Raw genomic sequence first — 16,843 nt, forward strand, 5'->3', positions numbered from 1 at the left:
ACAGGGCTTAAATGATTTACTGTTGGATTCTTTCAGCTCCTGTTAGGCTCCTGTTTTTCTTTCATGTGGGGAGCAGGGGTCAGCGGTGGCAGGAGATCCGTGCTCTCACTTGGCCAACATTTGCTGCTGTCATTCCGAGCCCGCTCCGGTCCCCGCCGAGCCACGGATGTGTTCATGCTCCCGGCCCTGGATGCTAATTGATTTTAGGGAGCCCATTCATCAGTTAAATTTAGTGGATCACCCACCAGGTTTGCTGTTCACTGTCAAAGGTAATTCAATTAAAACTCCACAAGTGTGACTAACCAGTGGATGGTAAATATGTTCACCAGCTGTGTTTGCTGGGCCTTCTCCTCCCTATTGTGTCTGTGCCTGGTGGAGGATGTGCCCAAGCCCTGTACCTTGGCTGATTAATGTATACAACAAATCTGTAGCACTGCCAAAAAATTAAGCACAAATGCCACCTTTGGGATGTGAATGTCTGAACATAAGAGTTTCAGAGAAGAGAAATCCTCAGGTGTGTTCAAGGCACAATGCTACAGTGGTTGAATTAACTCAGGTCTTGGGGTTTTTAAAATAACCTTCCAAGGAATCCAATTAGTATTTTTGGTTTTGAAAATAACTTGCAAAGAATCCAGTTTGTATTTTAAAATCCATGGACAGTTTGGTTTCTCCTCATTCATTCCCACTTTGCCCTCAGCCATCACTCAGAGCTGATGTGAAACCATCCAGTGTGGTTATTTCCATCACCAAAGCCATGTATAAATCAGGGATGCACCACAGGAGCTCATGGAAAGATGTTTCTATTAAACCCTGAGGTTGGGAACCTTGCTGGACCCTCTGCCTGACCAAGTGGGCTTTGAGTCTCCTGCCTGCTGCCATCGGGCACTCAGATGTGGTTTGGTAGTAATTAAGTGCATAGTTAACGATCCCATTGCACACCACGGGCCAAAATGGTGTCTGCTTAATAGATTAAAGGAAAACATTCTCTGAAAAGCACAGGTAAACAAGACACTCATCCCTCAACCTTTCACCCTGGAAGACCAAGGTTCACATCCCACTGGAGCACAAATAAATAGGGACTGGACTCCCCTGGCTCACTGCTGGGGGGTTTGTAGTCATGGTGGGACTATTCTGGAGCAGAGCTGGTGGGGATGGGAGAGGATGAATGGGATGCAGGCTTGGAAGGGGCTTATAGCAGAGAAATTCCTTAAATCCCTGCCCATCCAGAAAGTGACTTGGATTTACTTACAGTCAATACAGTACTTAGAGTGGCTGCCTAAAATTCTTCTTAAAAAATTATTTAGGCAGCAAAGTGGGGGAGTTTCCACTGCACAGATCCCATTCCAGCAACCCCTTCTGCAAGGGCAGAAACCCACACAACACTGAGATTTCCTGATTTCCCTGTGGCCGTAAGAAATAAATGAGCTGGAACGACTCTGCAAACCAGCAGCCTTCCTGCACATCTCTGTAGTGCAGGAGGAGGAAAACCTGTGTGGTAAAGAGTACCCTGAGAAAACAGCCAGATTTCCCAAACATCCCCATAAACATTAATGAAGAGCTTGGGAATATCTGGTTTATTTATTACTCCAACCACAGGCTAAAAAAACTTCAGCAAAAGCATTAAATTTGGAAGAGAACCTGGGATATTCCATATTTGCTGCTTTAAGCTCACTACACACCAGACAACTTGGGGTTTGGTGAGTATTAATCTCTGTATTTCTAAAATATTTGGATGAAAAAACAGTGCTATTGTTAAATGTAATAAAATTACCACTAATAAATTATTACATCTACTCTCTACACACTAAACTACTCTGCAAAAAATGTTGTAATTTTACATTTTACATGGAAATATGAAGATTTCAAGCAGTGGTCAAATACTTACAGAGAGATAACTGGATAAGGAATGGCTTTGATATACAGCTGCTGCCAGGAATTCTCTTTTTGATGGTGCTGTTGAATCTCTCCCTTCTTCTGGCATTATTAAATAAAGGCACCTGCTCTACAAATCAGCAGAAATCTGGAAAATCATTATCACTCCAACACGGAAACGATGCCCATCACGACAGAACAAATGGGGAATGGAGCCTGCACAGGACTTTAAAAAAGGGCTCTATTTGTCAAATTACCAGAGGAAAAGTTGATCTTACTGTTATGGACGTTATCCACTTCCAGGTCACATCAATTAGTCACAGCAGGCTCGTGGAGACTGGAACTAATTTACAACACTCTGAACAGGGCCGCCAGCTTCTCCAATGGATTTCCAGGCAAATATTGGGACTTACTTCAGTTGGAACTGAAAACCCACCAGCAACAGAAATCCAGCTTGATGGTTCCAGTAATGACCCATTTTGCACCACGAGAAACAAAGCCCTGATTGTGATAAGAATAAAGGGAAATATCTCCTGTAGAGAATCCAGGGTTATGTTTATCAAATCTTTGAAAAAAGAAAGGAGTCATAAAAGGTTTAATAAAAAATACTGAGAGTCTTTAAAGGAAGTTTTCAAATGCTTTCCTGTCTCTGACAGCTCATTTTGACAGAAATTGATTGTGATAAAGAATTATGAATCAGATAGCAGGGAAATTAAATTAGGCTGATTATTATCTTGTCAGATACACACATTATGTCATGTTCGCTGCCCTAGACTTTTGCAAAATGATTGTTTCATTCAGGTTTAATAAATTTAGAATATCCTAAGCAATAAACACAGGCATGACTGTAAAACATCTTTGTTTTTAGACATTTCAATTTTATTTTGAATTTTTTATTTATTTATATTTTGCTTTATTATTTTATATTATTAGCATATGTATATAATTCTCTAGATTGTTTGGATTATTAAATATGCATATTTAGATTAGAAATATGCAATATGAAATATTTTATTCTCTGAAATCCCCCTTATTTAGGCTGTGAGCAGCCTCTGTGCTGAGTCTGGATCTGGCAGCTCCTTATGGTGACTGGCACCATTGGAAGACCTTGGAAAGCTTTCCCAAAATGTGGATCCTGCAGCCCCTTTGATTTTCCCTTTTGAACCATGTCGTGCAGCTGATCCAGGCTGAGGTCTCTAATAAAGAGCAGCAAAGGGAAGCAGGAGCCTGGGAGACTCTCTCAGTGCATCTTCTCCCAGTGAAAGCAGCTCCACTGGCACGTGAAATTAGTTACAGATTGTTCACGTGGGGCCTTTCCCTCAAGGAATGGTAATGAAGGGAGCTGCTTCCGAAACAAGCAAGGCCACTGACCCTACTCGGGGTTCCACTGCAAAAATACTGTTTGAAACAAGAAAGTTGTGAGCTCAAAGCAGCCTGAGCAAGAGGTGAAGGCAGAACTGCAGAGAAAATCCTGAAATTAAAGTCAATGCGTCATCAAAGCAAAGCTCATCAAAGCTCTGATAAAAAAAAAAAAAATTACCACTAAAATCCATTTCCATCACTGAACAGTGAGTGTTTCCTTATGTATAAAACAGAAAAATGATTACAGGTCAAAAGCAGAATGACAGCAGCTAAAAACCCCCAAGATTTAACTGAAAATTAAATTTAATCCCAAATTTTAAGCACAAGATTACTCACTATCTTCCTCCCTCCCTTCTAACAGATCTCAGAGAACTAAGGCAGCAAAGGATGTTTAAGAGTATTTAGTGCAGACTGACCCCATTCAGCTGATGGCCCTGTGGATGTGCTGCCCAGCTGGATTTTGGGATCAAAGCCCCGGCACAGGCACGTCCTACAGCGGGTGGATACTGCCCAAACAAAGGTTCCACGGGAGACTCTGCTCCCCGAACCAAGCAGCTTTCCTTTAGCTGCTCCAGCCAGCCATTTCTGCGGGATCCACAAAAGCAAAGCCTCAGGTGCCCTCTGCTGGCTCTTGAACGACTGAACAGAAATGTTAAAATTGAAGATTTTTAGGTGTGGGAAAGCCAAACCCAATACCACACTCAAACCCACACCATCTCCTTGCCAGTTTTTCCAGTGGTCCCTTGTTCTGTGTGTAAGGACAGAAAACCCTCAGAGATGTTTAAGCGCGGGGCTCTCTCCATATCAGACTAAACATTTTTAAACACCTCATAAAATAGAGTTTATGTTGTTATACTTAATATTAATTACTCCCCAGTTGTCCCAAATCTCTCTCAGTAGTACCCACTTTATTTTCTTCTTGTTTTCCCCCCATAAAGATTCAATTTTCGGGATGGCTTCCCACAGGAAAGACATCCCATGTGCTTGTCCATCCATGTAGAGAAACCTGTAGCAGCCACACAACCTGCACACACACCCAGAAAGAGTTGTCTGTACAATTTTATTTTCCACCTGCAGTTACATTTACAAACTGTCCCATACAAGTAAAGCAGTTTTCCAAGTTTTCAACCAGAGCTACAAAAATTATTCTCCTCTCTATACATGGCACCAGCTTCAGAATTTATGTCTATACACAACTGCTGATTAACAAAAATTCACTATTTTTTGGCTCCAAGGATCTCCACAAAGGCAACTCGCTAAGTTTTATCCTGTTGCAACCATGACATTAAAGTTTTTGTTTTTGTTTTGCTTCCCTCTCCTTTCATCTGAAGCTTTGCATGGCTTTGTTTTAGAATTCTAATGAAGACAAAGCTACCACAAACCAGCAGATTTAGAAACAGAGGATAAAAATGCTGAGCAAAACCATCCAGCAACATTTCAAGCAATGTTTCACTTTAGATGCGCCTGCTCATCAGCAGAAATATTGAAATTTTAGCTGGTTCCAGAAAAGCACAAACACGTGATTTAACATGAAATGAACTTTACAAACAGTCAACTTACAGAGACAAAACAAGGTTGCAGTGAGGAGCCAGAGCTGCTCAGGGAAGAGAAATGTTTTGGGGAGCCTGAAGGGAGGAAGAATGAAACTCAAATATTGCTTTAAGAGTAACTTCCAGCTTTAAGCATTTCCAAATGCTATGAAAAAATGTATGTATTTAAAATATAACTTCAACCTTTCTGGATGCAGCTCCCAGCCATGAGTGAAAGCATTTCCCCAGGAGAGGGCAGGAGCTCTGTACACAGGAGCTGCCAGCCCCAAACCCTGGCATGGCTGAAATACACAGCAGCTCCTGGAGTGGAGAACACAGGGCAAAAATTCCCTGTCTCAAACACCTATTTCTGCCTAAGCCTTTAGCACCACAGTCCCCCAGACATAACCTTAATTATGTCAGTCAAATGTTTGTATTTGTTAATTCCTTTCAAGGGACAACACTGGAAATCTGTGCTGGTTCTGCAGTTCACCAGCCTGGGATAAGATCAAAACTCCACAACAATCAATAAAATAATGAAGCTTATTTAACCTTCCTGTTGCAGCAGTCTCACTCCCAGTCTATTTTTAAATCCCTCCAAGGCTCACAGCAAGGCAACAGACTGGGAAAATCAACCATGTGGGAGCTCCGAATTGCTGTCTGACCCTCAACTAATTCCAGAATGGCCCAAACCAGCCTAACAGCAGCATCATTTTTAACATTAGAGAAGCCAGACACAGGAGCTGGAGCTGTCTGCTTTCAGACACTGAACCCTCAGCAGTTCATGGCCAGCTCTGAGTAAACTCTGGTGTGGAGTGATTCCACAGCAGGAAGCTTCCAGCACCCTCATGATATGAAGTAACAGAATATTAAAAAGCTGAAGGAAGTCCAGCAAGGCAAAGGCACACACACAGTCACCCCAGCTGGGTAACTGGGTTGCATAGATACACCATGACCATGGTTACAATCTTCAGAAGCAGCCAGGGAAGAAAATGAAGGGAAAAGTCCCTTTCCAGGATGATTTATTAATAATTTGAAGGAATCATAGCCAGGCTACAGCTGTCAATATGTGGTTTTTAAACACCTTCTAACTTCTCCTGTTTACAGGAGGAACACTCAAGGTATTTACATTTATTTTAAATGTCACCTTCTTTCTAACAAGTGAAAAGATCCCATTTTAAACTCATGGTTTTAGTTCAGCTGCCAGCATGAGAGAATCCCACAACATTTCAGGTTGTTTTGTCTATCTGATTTTCCTCACTTTATTTTTACAGTAACCTTGATTACTTCAGTACATAACATCCTGCTCAACCCTCAGAGTGAGCTGGGTAACACATTCAAAAGAACATCTGAAACTGCTCTGAAACCTTTTATCATTTTTGCACATTTTCACTGAAAAAATCCTGCTTGAATAAAAAAAGTGAGTTTTTTCTTTTTCCTTAAACAATTCCCTAACACTGGAAAACCCAAGTGGCCCTGAACACCAGGCAATTCAGAACCATTCCAAGCCTGGTGCTCCACACCTTCCCTCACCCCTACAAAGACAAAAAATAAAAATGAGACCAAAAAAAATCAGGAAGAGAATTTGAACGTCACTGTTTATCACAACACATCACAAGTGGTCTCAGGTACAAATTTCTACAATCATTTCTTATTTTACAACTGCAACAAGAGTTTGAAGCTACTGAGAGCAGCCAGACTCTCTTACTATGCAGAAATATAAAGGGATTGCTAAAATTAGCTCCTCCATACAACCAGAATATTAAAAACAATGGGATGTTATCTGCAGAGAGCAACAGACCTGGCAAAGAGTCCAAAAATATATTTTATTCCTCCTGTGCTGAAGTGATGCCACCATACAAGTCCCCAGTTATATGAAATCAGCTTTTGGTAACTCATTTTTGAACTAAACTGTTAATTTCAGCACATTTATCCTAAATTTTAAAGACTAAAAAACTCAAAGTCCACTTATTTGTTTCAACAAGTGCATTTTCCAGGAGGTCCACGCTGTCCATCCTTGCGTGTTCCAGGAGTTTGGCTCTGTAGGAAAATGATCTGCAACAATCATCTGAGCTGATACATCAGTTCTCCAACCAGAAAAGTTCTCATAATTTAAAAAAATCACTTCATAATTTAAAATATATCTCACTGACACTCTGCTTTGCTTGGAACTAGAATATACCACCATTAGTAGCTGACTTAGAACATCAACTTGAATTTGTGAAAAAAGCTTGCAAAAAATAGATCAACTTCCAAATGTACAGAAAAGGACATCAGAGCTGGTATTTTTGGGTCACTTAATGTATTTTAGAAAGAGTAGCAAGCTGGGAGTGAAGTACCCTATATTACAAGTATTCAAACACCTAAGCTGAACTGTTTTACACCTCAAGTGTAGTGCAGGGTTAGTTCCAGACAGGGAATTTGGAAGCAGGTCCAGAGAACTGCAGCTCTGCTCAGTTACACTTGATCACGGAGGCGGGCCAGTCTCTGTGACAGCTCATCCTGCACAGTTGGGAAACAAAAAGGGAAAACCAACCATCAGCAACAGGAAAAGCAGCTTTTGCCACCTCGTGTCCAGCTGATGAGAAATTCTCTCATGGCTTAACAAGATTTGCTTAAGACCTCAAGCATGGCTGGGAGGGAGGAGTTTCAGAACACAAAATTAAGCAGAGAAAGAATTCTTTCAAAGAATGGGGAATATTTGATAGGACAAGGGGGCTGAAATCCTTCCCTGGGAGGTGGGGAGGGCCTGGCACAGAGTGCCCAGAGCAGCTGTGACTGCCCCATCCCTGGGAGTGTCCAAGGCCAGGCTGGATGGGGTTTGGAGCAACCTGGAATAGTGGAAGGTGTCCCTGCCCATGGCAGGGGTGGCACTGGATGAGTTTTAAGGCCCCTTCCCTTTAACATCCAACAAATGCATTGTTAAAATTACTTTGACAGCAAGACTTTTAACCACACAGTTTCCTTGGAAGAGCTGAAATAGAATTTAACATTTTGTTTTCACTGAGGGAAGCATTGATTCTCACATCCCATTTCTCCAGAAAACATTGACCTCACTGAAATCCAACATTTACCTGTTCTGCTGAGGCCACACTTGTAGAAACTGAACCTGTCTGTCCTTGAGGTAGTTCCATGTTCAGATCAAGGCTAAGAGGAGAAAACAGAGCAAACACCAAGTCAGGCATGCGTGGATCAAGGGGGAAGCACAGGAACAATGAGACAGCACCCCCTGAACACTCCAGAGTTACACATGCTGGTGAGTAATTCTGACTCACTACCAGGACAAGTCATGTATGTCCAGAGGTAAAAGGAAAATTGTGTTTTTTCTCTGCTTCCAAGAGACAGCTTATAACACAAGGGTACTTGACCTTCGATATAATCAGCAAGGGCTGTGGGAATCAAGATTTGTTCTAAAGAAATAGAAATTTCACCTACCCCGCTTCATCTGCCATTTCCTGCAGGAGCATGTCCACTTGGTTCTAAAGGAAAACAAAATAGATTGCTGCATTTGGAGTTTCTGACAACCTCTTGTTAGATTTTCAGAGAACAGGAATTATTTTAACAAAACTGATTTAAAGATAAATGCCTTTGGCAGAATAATTTTGTGCTTAAACACTAAAAGATATGGACTCAAAAATAAGCTGCAGAGATGCTCAGCAGTTAAAATTACATTAATTGAATTCTGGCTTGTAAATAGTGTTTCTACAGAATTCAACTTACCAGTAAAAATCCCCAAACATATACCTGAGTGTTTCAAGTGGTGTTAATGAACACTTTAGACACATAATTTAAGATCACCTTGCCAACACATATTTTATCATTCTTACTTGTGGCGTTGTCAATGTTGTAGTGTTGCTCATTGTGTCTTCCATCTGTTGTGTCTGAACATCCAGTGTCTCAAACTGATGCTCAAATTTGTCCATTAGTGCAGATATCTATGAAAAATATGAATCAAATCACTTATCTTCAGATAAAAGAAAAAATACCTCTCAACTGGAAAACTCTTGATTGAATTTCCCTTTTTAAAACTTGTCCCTTCTGCTTTTGATGTCAGCTCCAAGAAAATTAAGTCTATTTACCTTTTCCAAGTTCATGCTCTTTAAGGTGGCATCCATGGACTTCACCACCCCTGCCATTGACTTTGTAACCTGAAACAAGGAGAAGGAAATTATTACAAGGAAAAAAGAGCAGTTTAGGAACAAATCCTTCCCTGTGAGGGTGGGGAGGCCCTGGAATGGATTTCCCAGAGAAGCTGTGGCTGCCCCTGGATCCCTGGAAGCCTCCAAGGCCAGACTGGACAGGGCTTGGAGCAGCCTGGGATAGGGGAAGGTGTCCCTGCCTAAGGCAGGAGGTGGCACTGGATGGGCTTTAAGGTCCCTTCCAACCCAAATTATTCTGGGATTCTGATATTTCCTACCCAGCTCTCTTATCTCTGTTCACAGAGCTTTGACAGTACCAAATAGGAGGCAACATCCTATTGCCATCTGGAATGTCATATTTTAAACAGCTCCTACCATATCCAGCTCTAGAAATTAACTCAGCCACTTGAAATACACATTCTGAGGCAAAATTCACTAAAAATGAGCTTTATATGGCATTCATTTCTCTAGACTTGAGACCTGTCACTGTTAAGGGATGCATTGGATCCACAGGTCACAATAAACTTTCAAGGTGAAGAGCAGTAAGTTAGTTTACCTTAAACAACTATCTGTTGGAATCACAACTCCTACCTCATGACTTTACTTTGAAGGGGAGAAGCACCTTTACGAAATAACCCAAAAAGCAGCTGCCAGAGGAATTCCAGCAGCCGATTTACTCTTGGCTGCCTCGAAAACCAAAAGTGAAAGCTCCCAGCTCACTGCAGCCAGGATGAAGCCACTGCAGAGAAGACGAGAAGTCTCCTCCTTGCCCCTCGGGAGGGGGAGGCCTCACCTTGCCCATGGTGACGGCAGTCTGGACCCTGGCAGCCACGGCGTCCACGCGGGCGCTCATGCGCAGGAAGTTGATGGCCTGGTTCTTCTGGCGGATGGCGTTCTCGGCGTGGATCCGCGCCACCTCCATGTTCCCCTTCTGGATGGCCTTGGCAAAGAGGGAGACAAAAGGAAAAGCCTTTTACCCTTCCCTGCTCCTGTACATAGGATGTCTGTGTAGTCTGTTTTGGATTTGAAAGAAGCATTAATTAGTCACTGTGTCTTTTTCTATTAAAAAATAAACAAATCCCTCCCTCCTCCCACAACAGATCACAAACATTTCCAAGATGAGAGCTCCCAACTTCTTTCCAAGGAAGGCATTGGAAAGAATGCACTTCAAATAGGCAGTTTTGCACAGCTACAAAAACACAATTTCTGTTCCTGAAAACAGTTTCAGTCTCGAGACACAAACACAGGCACAGGTGGTACAGCTGTATCTCATGGGAAAAAACACATCAAATCAACTCAGCCTCTCTCTTCACTGCTTCAAGGACTCAAAAGCTGTTTTGAAGCTCCTCTCCACAAGCCCATGTAATACAAGCTGATAAACATGAAGTGGTTTTAACTCTGAGAACAACAGTCTCTATCAAAGCACACACAAGACAATCTTCTAGGGCAGCAAATGCCATGAGCCACCCACGAGGATTTATCTTGTTTATTAATAAACACAGCAATATTTATAGTCATATATTTTAAATCACAAACATTGACCACATGATTACTAGCATGCACACCAGGGAAATGACAACAACAGCAGAGGTCTTCCTGCCCTAACAGGCAAGCAACAGATTTAAAAACTTGGTTCAGACTTACCTTCTTAATTTTAGCTTTCTCAGCCTTTTCTTCTTTGTCGCATTTTTTGGAGTTTCTGTTGAGCTCCTTTGCAGCAAACTTCAAATTAAACAGGTGTTCTGCAGTGCAAGTTAAGGGACTAAACCTATTTCAGAGTGATAAATCCAACCACCAAACACCCCCCAAGAGAAGCTGAGAGTGGTTCTCTGCTGGTTACTTTCACTCCCACACCAGAAGCCTGAGACTCCAAGTGAAATGATGAATAACGGTTTCCTGACCTGCCTGGAACCTCCCCATCCAAAAAAACCCCAAAACCACTGAAAGACACAACAAATTAACTGTGTAACAGCAAACTGGCTCAGCTGGCCACGGCCAGCTACAACCCAGCAGGATTCTGGATTTAAATTGTTCTTCCAGCTCCTTCCCAGCCCTGGGTCATGTGAGTGATCCCAGACTCCCCGACAGCTCTGTCATCTGACTTTTGGGCAGAGAGTACTCCAGTCAGGAAGAGAAACTTTAAAAACAAAAGTTCAACTGCTTAAACTGAAAGCTCCAAGAAAAGAGCAAGACAAGCCTTCAGAGAGATTTGGAATGACTGCATTAAACTATTGCTGACAGAGAACAGAGTGTGTGCTGTACAAATAACAATCAAAAACACCTTCTTAAAATACTGTTGATGAAAGCTTCCAAATAATATCAGTCCTTCTCAAACAATATGTAAGTAAAAAGCTTTGTAGGTTTCTTTCCTGCTACCTGTGGTATCCTAAGAGGAAGATCCCAGCAGGCTCTAAGATGATTACCAATTAAGTGGAAACACAAAGTTAAGCATTATGAGTACTTGAGGTTTCTTCAATATTTCAAGCACATAAATTATTCCAGAGCAGTTTTCTGCTTTAAAGAACAGCCATTCCCCTTACTCTGACAGGAACCTGGAGACATTAGGAATGTCTTTTGTTATCCAAAACCAGAGCAGTTTATTTTGAAATAACTTCCTCAGTTACTCAGCTAGGGAATTTACCTGACATTAAACCAGCTCACCCATTCCTGAGGAGCACATTCCTGCTCCTCCCTTCAAGTGTCTTTCTCAACGTGCCACAAACCAAGTGGGACCCAACTTCCACCTCAGTCTGTGACTCACAGTCAGCTGCCCCAACAATCCCTACCAGGACAACCGGCAATGCCAGCAATGCCTGCACATTCCAACCACACTGAGACCACGGCAATCCACACTGAGACCTCTGCACTCTGTAAGTTTTCTGCCCTTGTGTGTTAAGATGGTTTTATACAGCAATAAAGTTTCAGTCGGCTCACACAGGGCTCTGCGTGTAAATTCTTTCCAAGAGCAGGAAGCACAGCTGACGTAGTGGCTGTTTGGGGAACAGCCCAGCTGACATCACTCTAGTTTACACACATGTATGCTGTCCCTGCTGTCCCATCTACACTATTTTTAGTATAAACTGTGTTTTCTGCCTCAGGAACTGGGCTGTCCCTCCAACCACCACATCCCTGCCTCCTCCTCCTCCTCACTCCCAGCCCAGGCTGCCTCATCACAGCTTGGGAAGAGACACCGAACCTCCCACCCACTTCCTTGTCCCTTCAGGGCAGTGAAACCACAGAATCACGGAGTAACTGAGGTTACAAGGGACCTCTGGAGATCACCCAGTCCAAGCCCCAGAAAACACCTGGAGCAGGTGACCCAGGAACGTGTCCAGGAGGCTTTGGGATTTCCCCAGACAGAGACTCCACACCCCCATGGCAGCTGTTCCAGTGCTCTGCCCCCTCCACGGAAATAAGTTCTTCCTCGTGTTGAGGTGGAACTCTTGGTTTTTAGTTTACGATCACTGCTTCTCATCCTGGTGCTGGGCACCACTGAGCAGAGCCTGGCACCATCATCTGACACCCCCTGGTACTGGTATGGAATATGAGATCGCTTCTCGCTTTTCTCCTCTTTAGAAGAGAACTCCGAGGTTGAGCGATCTCAGCCGCTGCCAGTGTCACACCCAGCCCTCCCGCTGCTGCCCCTCGGTCCCCGCCGCCATGAGGGGGATTCGCCCTCTCGCTCCCCGCGCCCCGGGGGCTCCTCCCGGCGGGGAGGCCTCGCTCGCCACCTCCCCCAGCCCGGCCCGGCCCGGCCCGGCCCAGCCCGGCAGCTCCCGTCCCCCCGCGGTCCCACCCGAGGATACTCTCCATGTTGGACATGCTGGCGGCCCCGGGGGGAGCGGCGCGGCTCCGGACCGGGCTGGGGCAGCGCTGGGCCCGGGGCGGCGGCGGCTCCGGCGGCTCCGGGTTCCGGCCCCGTGACGAGCCGAGGCGGGGCCGCGCCTGCGGCTTCGGGCTGGGAGGGACCGGGAAGCTCATCCCGGCCCTCTCCTGCTGAGGGCAGGAGCAGAGCCTTAGGTTAGGGTGCTCCAAATCTCAGCCAGCCTGGCTTTGGATGCTTCAGGGATGGGGGAGCCAGAGCTTATCTGCGAAATCTATTCCAGGGCCTCACCACCCTCACAGGGAAGAGTTTCCTCCTAATATAGAGTCTAAATCACAGAGTATCCTGAATTGGAAGGGATCCACAAGGATCATCCGTCCTGCTCCTGGCCCTGCACAGACACCTCAGCAGTCCCACCCTGTGCATCCCTGACAGTGCTGTCCAAACCCTCCTGGAGCTCTGGCAGCCTTGGGGCTGTGCCCTGGGCAGTGCCCGACACCCTCTGGGGACAGAACCTTTCCCTGAGCTCCAGCCTGACCCTGGCACAGCTCCGGCCATTTCCTGGCTCCTGTCCCTGTCACCACAGAGAGCAGCACCTGCCCCTCTGCTTTCCCTCATGATGGAGTTGTAACTTCGCTGAGTGTCCCCTCAGTCTCCAGCTGAACAGACCAAGTGCCCTCAGCTGCTCTTCAAGGCACTTCAGCATCTTCATGTCTCCTCCTTTGGACAGCTCTCCTCTCCTTCAGTTTGAATCCATCCCCAAGTTGTCCCTTCTCTCCAGGCTCTTGTAAATAAATAGTGGGTACTGGGAGGCCACAATTAAGTCACCCCAAAGCTTCTCCACAGTGGACAACCCCAGATCTCCCAGCTTTTCTCCACATCAGAGCTGCCCCATCCCCTGTAATCATTTGTGGCCTCCTCTGGACTGGCTCCAGCAGCTCCACATCCTTCTGGACCCAGAGCTGGAGGCAGCTCTGCAGGGCAGGATCCCCCTGTGCTGCTGCCCACACTGGGATGAGCCCGGGACTTGGGGGCTCTGGGCTGGGCCATGTCCAGCCTCTCAGCCACCAGGATCTATATTTAACAATATTTTCTGCTGAGGTATCTCAGACAAAACCTGCCAGAGGAGTGATGCATCTGTGCTGGCACTTCTTCCCAGGTGAAATGCCTGTATGAGTTGTGGATACGGTAATAATGCAGGAGTGCTTGTAGCAAATGAACTGCAAAGAGTGTGGCAGAAGACACTTGAGCAAAGCCAGTAACTAATTATTCTTGCTGGTGTCTCGGGAGTCTGAATTTATAGTGATAAAGATCAGTCCTGGCTGTGAAAGCTTTGAAACTGAACTGGTGACACCACAGCAGTGACAGACTCCATGTGTGTAATAGGAGAGGTCTGCAGGAAGGACCGTTTTATCCAGGAGATGGGAAAAGATGAGATTTTCTGCATCTGATAATTCTCAGTATCACCAGTTCACAGAAGTGTTATTATCTATGGTTTTAAACCACATCTTGGGAGGGCTGTAGGAGACATTTAACATATTTAATAGTTCTCTGTTTAAAAGAGTCTGTTCCTGCTTGGACAACCATCCTGTGTTCAGCCTCCTGGAAGCTTGCACCGTAATTCTCATGAGTAATAGTTCTTTAAATGAATAAGGTTTTCCAGGGTCAGAAGCAGACTCTAGATCATTGAATATCCACCTCTTTTTTCTCTAATATTCCTGGAACTCTCTCATTAGGACATGATTTGGAGGTGGCAGTGATATTAGATAGGAAGTATTAGAGTGATCATCTACTCTGAAAAAAATGATTCATTTCAGTGCTGTCAAAGAGAACTGAACCTGGCCTAATTACTCACAACAGTGTTAGAGAACAAAGCAGCAAAACCTGCTCAGAAACAGGAGCATGCAATGTTCTACCTCAATTAAACCTGGAGAAGCATCAATCAGTGTCACACAGGTGTCACAGGAGGAAACACACTGAGCTGCAGCTTCCTCAGAGCTGCTCAGGACATTAGCTCACAAATTCCAACTGAAATCTCTCTTTTTGACTGCTAAAGAAATATCCTGATGGTATACCTTAAAAAGCTACCTGAGTTAAAAAATAAATTTTATTTGTTTGGGTTTTTTTCCTGACAATCATCACTGACTTTTCATTATTAAAAAAAACTCCAAATTTGGAAGAAACACATTACCAAGCAACCTGAATTAAATATGTTACCTACTGTGGGTCAGGTGTGGACACACACCAAGATGTTGGCACAGATTGCAATAAAACTTATGTAATTTAGTAATGTAGAAATATTTTCATTATAATAACAGCTGGAAGCATAGGAGGGTCCCCCCTGAGCTGTGCTTTGGGTGCAGAGTGAGGCTTTGCTCACGGGAGCTCAGTGCCCAGACCCTCCAGCCTCTCTCACCCAGGAGAAAAAGAACAACTTTGACATTGGAATCCTGTTTTTTGACACCTAAGTCACCAATGGGTAGGAGGGAATAAAGCTGTTGATTAATCCTTGATCTCTTGGTAGAGTCCTTCTGCCTCTAAAATGAGGAGTTTGCTATATCTCAGGTTTTCAAAGGTGAAGGTGTTGTTGGTGGCTTTTTCCAGCCAATAAAATTGTAAATAAATTGGTTTACCTTCAAACAATCATGGCTGTCCAGTACTGCTCACTAAAATCACCTAAATCACCTAAATCAAGACTAAAATCACCTTGCACAGACACGATTCCTGAACAGGTCCCTCCTGCATTTTTCATTTCAGTTCTTGATAAATCCATTTTAGAGCCACAGCCATTTTGCACTAAGGTACCAACACTCAATTCTCAAATCTCTTCCAAAAGCAGCAATTTCAAGTCTGCCTCCTGCCTCCTCCCCTCCTACACATCTTCCACCTCATCATGGATGCAGAAAATATTTATTTTTCCTTAAATTTTATTGAGTTGTGAATTATATGTTGCTCCCTCTGTAGCACTTTGGAGAAATAAAACTGACAAAGTGAGCTGCATAAGAAGATGAGCTAGGGAAGAAGCAAACTGAAAATATGAAAAAAAATCAGAATTATTAAATAAAAGGGCTGAAAACTCAGCAGAATTGAGTTTCCAGGCATGATGGAGGTGTATGGATTTGCCAGTTTAATGAGTGCACTTACAGGTGGTGATGGTGTTTAGGGCAGGAAGGAGGTGATGAGGTGGAAAACATTCATTAAATAAAATTTTCTCTCTCTGCCTGTGGTGTTTCAGCTCAGCTTTTCTGTTTCTTTTACTCTGCCTCCATCATGTTCTTTTTAATCTCTTTTTTTCCCTTTCCTGTGTGTTTTCACAGGCAGGAATTGGCCAATCCAGGATTTGTTAAATGTAATGAGCTTTTCAGTGCAGTGTGGTACAAACATTTGGCATTTCCTTCATGCCTTTCAGCCAAGCCCACAGGAATACCCTTCATGTTTTGCAAGAGGGAATAAAGGTACATTTTCTCTTCATGGTACCTGAGATCCCATATTGCATAAACTTCCCAAGAGTGGCTCTTACTATAAAATGTCATTTTTGAAATGCATCCAAACCTAAATATGACTTTGCCATTAGGTATAAAGGCCACAAACACAGCTTGATTCTTATTCCTGTGATGATCAAATCCTTTAATTTTGACGTAGTGATGATTTTCCTCTGCTCAATGAGATTCTCACCATGTGCAATGGTTACAGGCCCAAGCCAAGTGAGCTCATGAGAGCTGGCTTGTGAACTGTGACACCAAGAATGATGAGGATCAATTTTAATCACAATAATTGATCTGGTCTCTTAGTCACTCCCGGTGTCAGTCACGCATGAGGTGCAAGAAGCAGCAAATGTTAAATAGGAATTCAAGGGGTAGAACACCAGAATGAGCAAATCCAGGTGTGATGCAGCACTGCTGAGAACTCTGACCCTGCAAGAACACTTGTCATTAAAATGCAGGGTTTTTAGGGGATGCAAATAAAAGTAATACAAGGATTAGAGTCGTATTTAAAGTCTACATACAGCAAAAAGAAATTAAGGAGATAAAGACGTTGGGGGATGTGGGATCTTGGCTGCATCTCTGAGGCAGAAGCAGTTGGCCATGGGAGGAGGGATGATGTTATCCCTTGGGATG

General features: G+C 43.9%; 1 protein-coding gene across 1 annotated transcript; it reads right to left on the reverse strand.

Moving 5' to 3' along the window:
- Window positions 1-4,278: 4,278 nt before the first annotated feature.
- CHMP1B (charged multivesicular body protein 1B) lies at window positions 4,279-12,837 on the reverse strand. Its single transcript, XM_058813876.1, has 8 exons — window positions 12,709-12,837; window positions 10,547-10,644; window positions 9,696-9,842; window positions 8,843-8,911; window positions 8,591-8,698; window positions 8,199-8,242; window positions 7,838-7,910; window positions 4,279-7,265 (listed from the first exon to the last, which is right to left on the reverse strand). Exons 1-8 carry the CDS (start codon window positions 12,722-12,724, stop codon window positions 7,221-7,223), a joined length of 600 nt encoding a protein of 199 aa, XP_058669859.1. The 5' UTR covers window positions 12,725-12,837; the 3' UTR covers window positions 4,279-7,220.
- Between the last annotated feature and the right edge of the window lie 4,006 nt (window positions 12,838-16,843).

This window comes from Ammospiza caudacuta, chromosome 14, assembly GCF_027887145.1.
Source record: "Ammospiza caudacuta isolate bAmmCau1 chromosome 14, bAmmCau1.pri, whole genome shotgun sequence".
Taxonomy (NCBI): Eukaryota; Metazoa; Chordata; class Aves; order Passeriformes; family Passerellidae; genus Ammospiza; species Ammospiza caudacuta.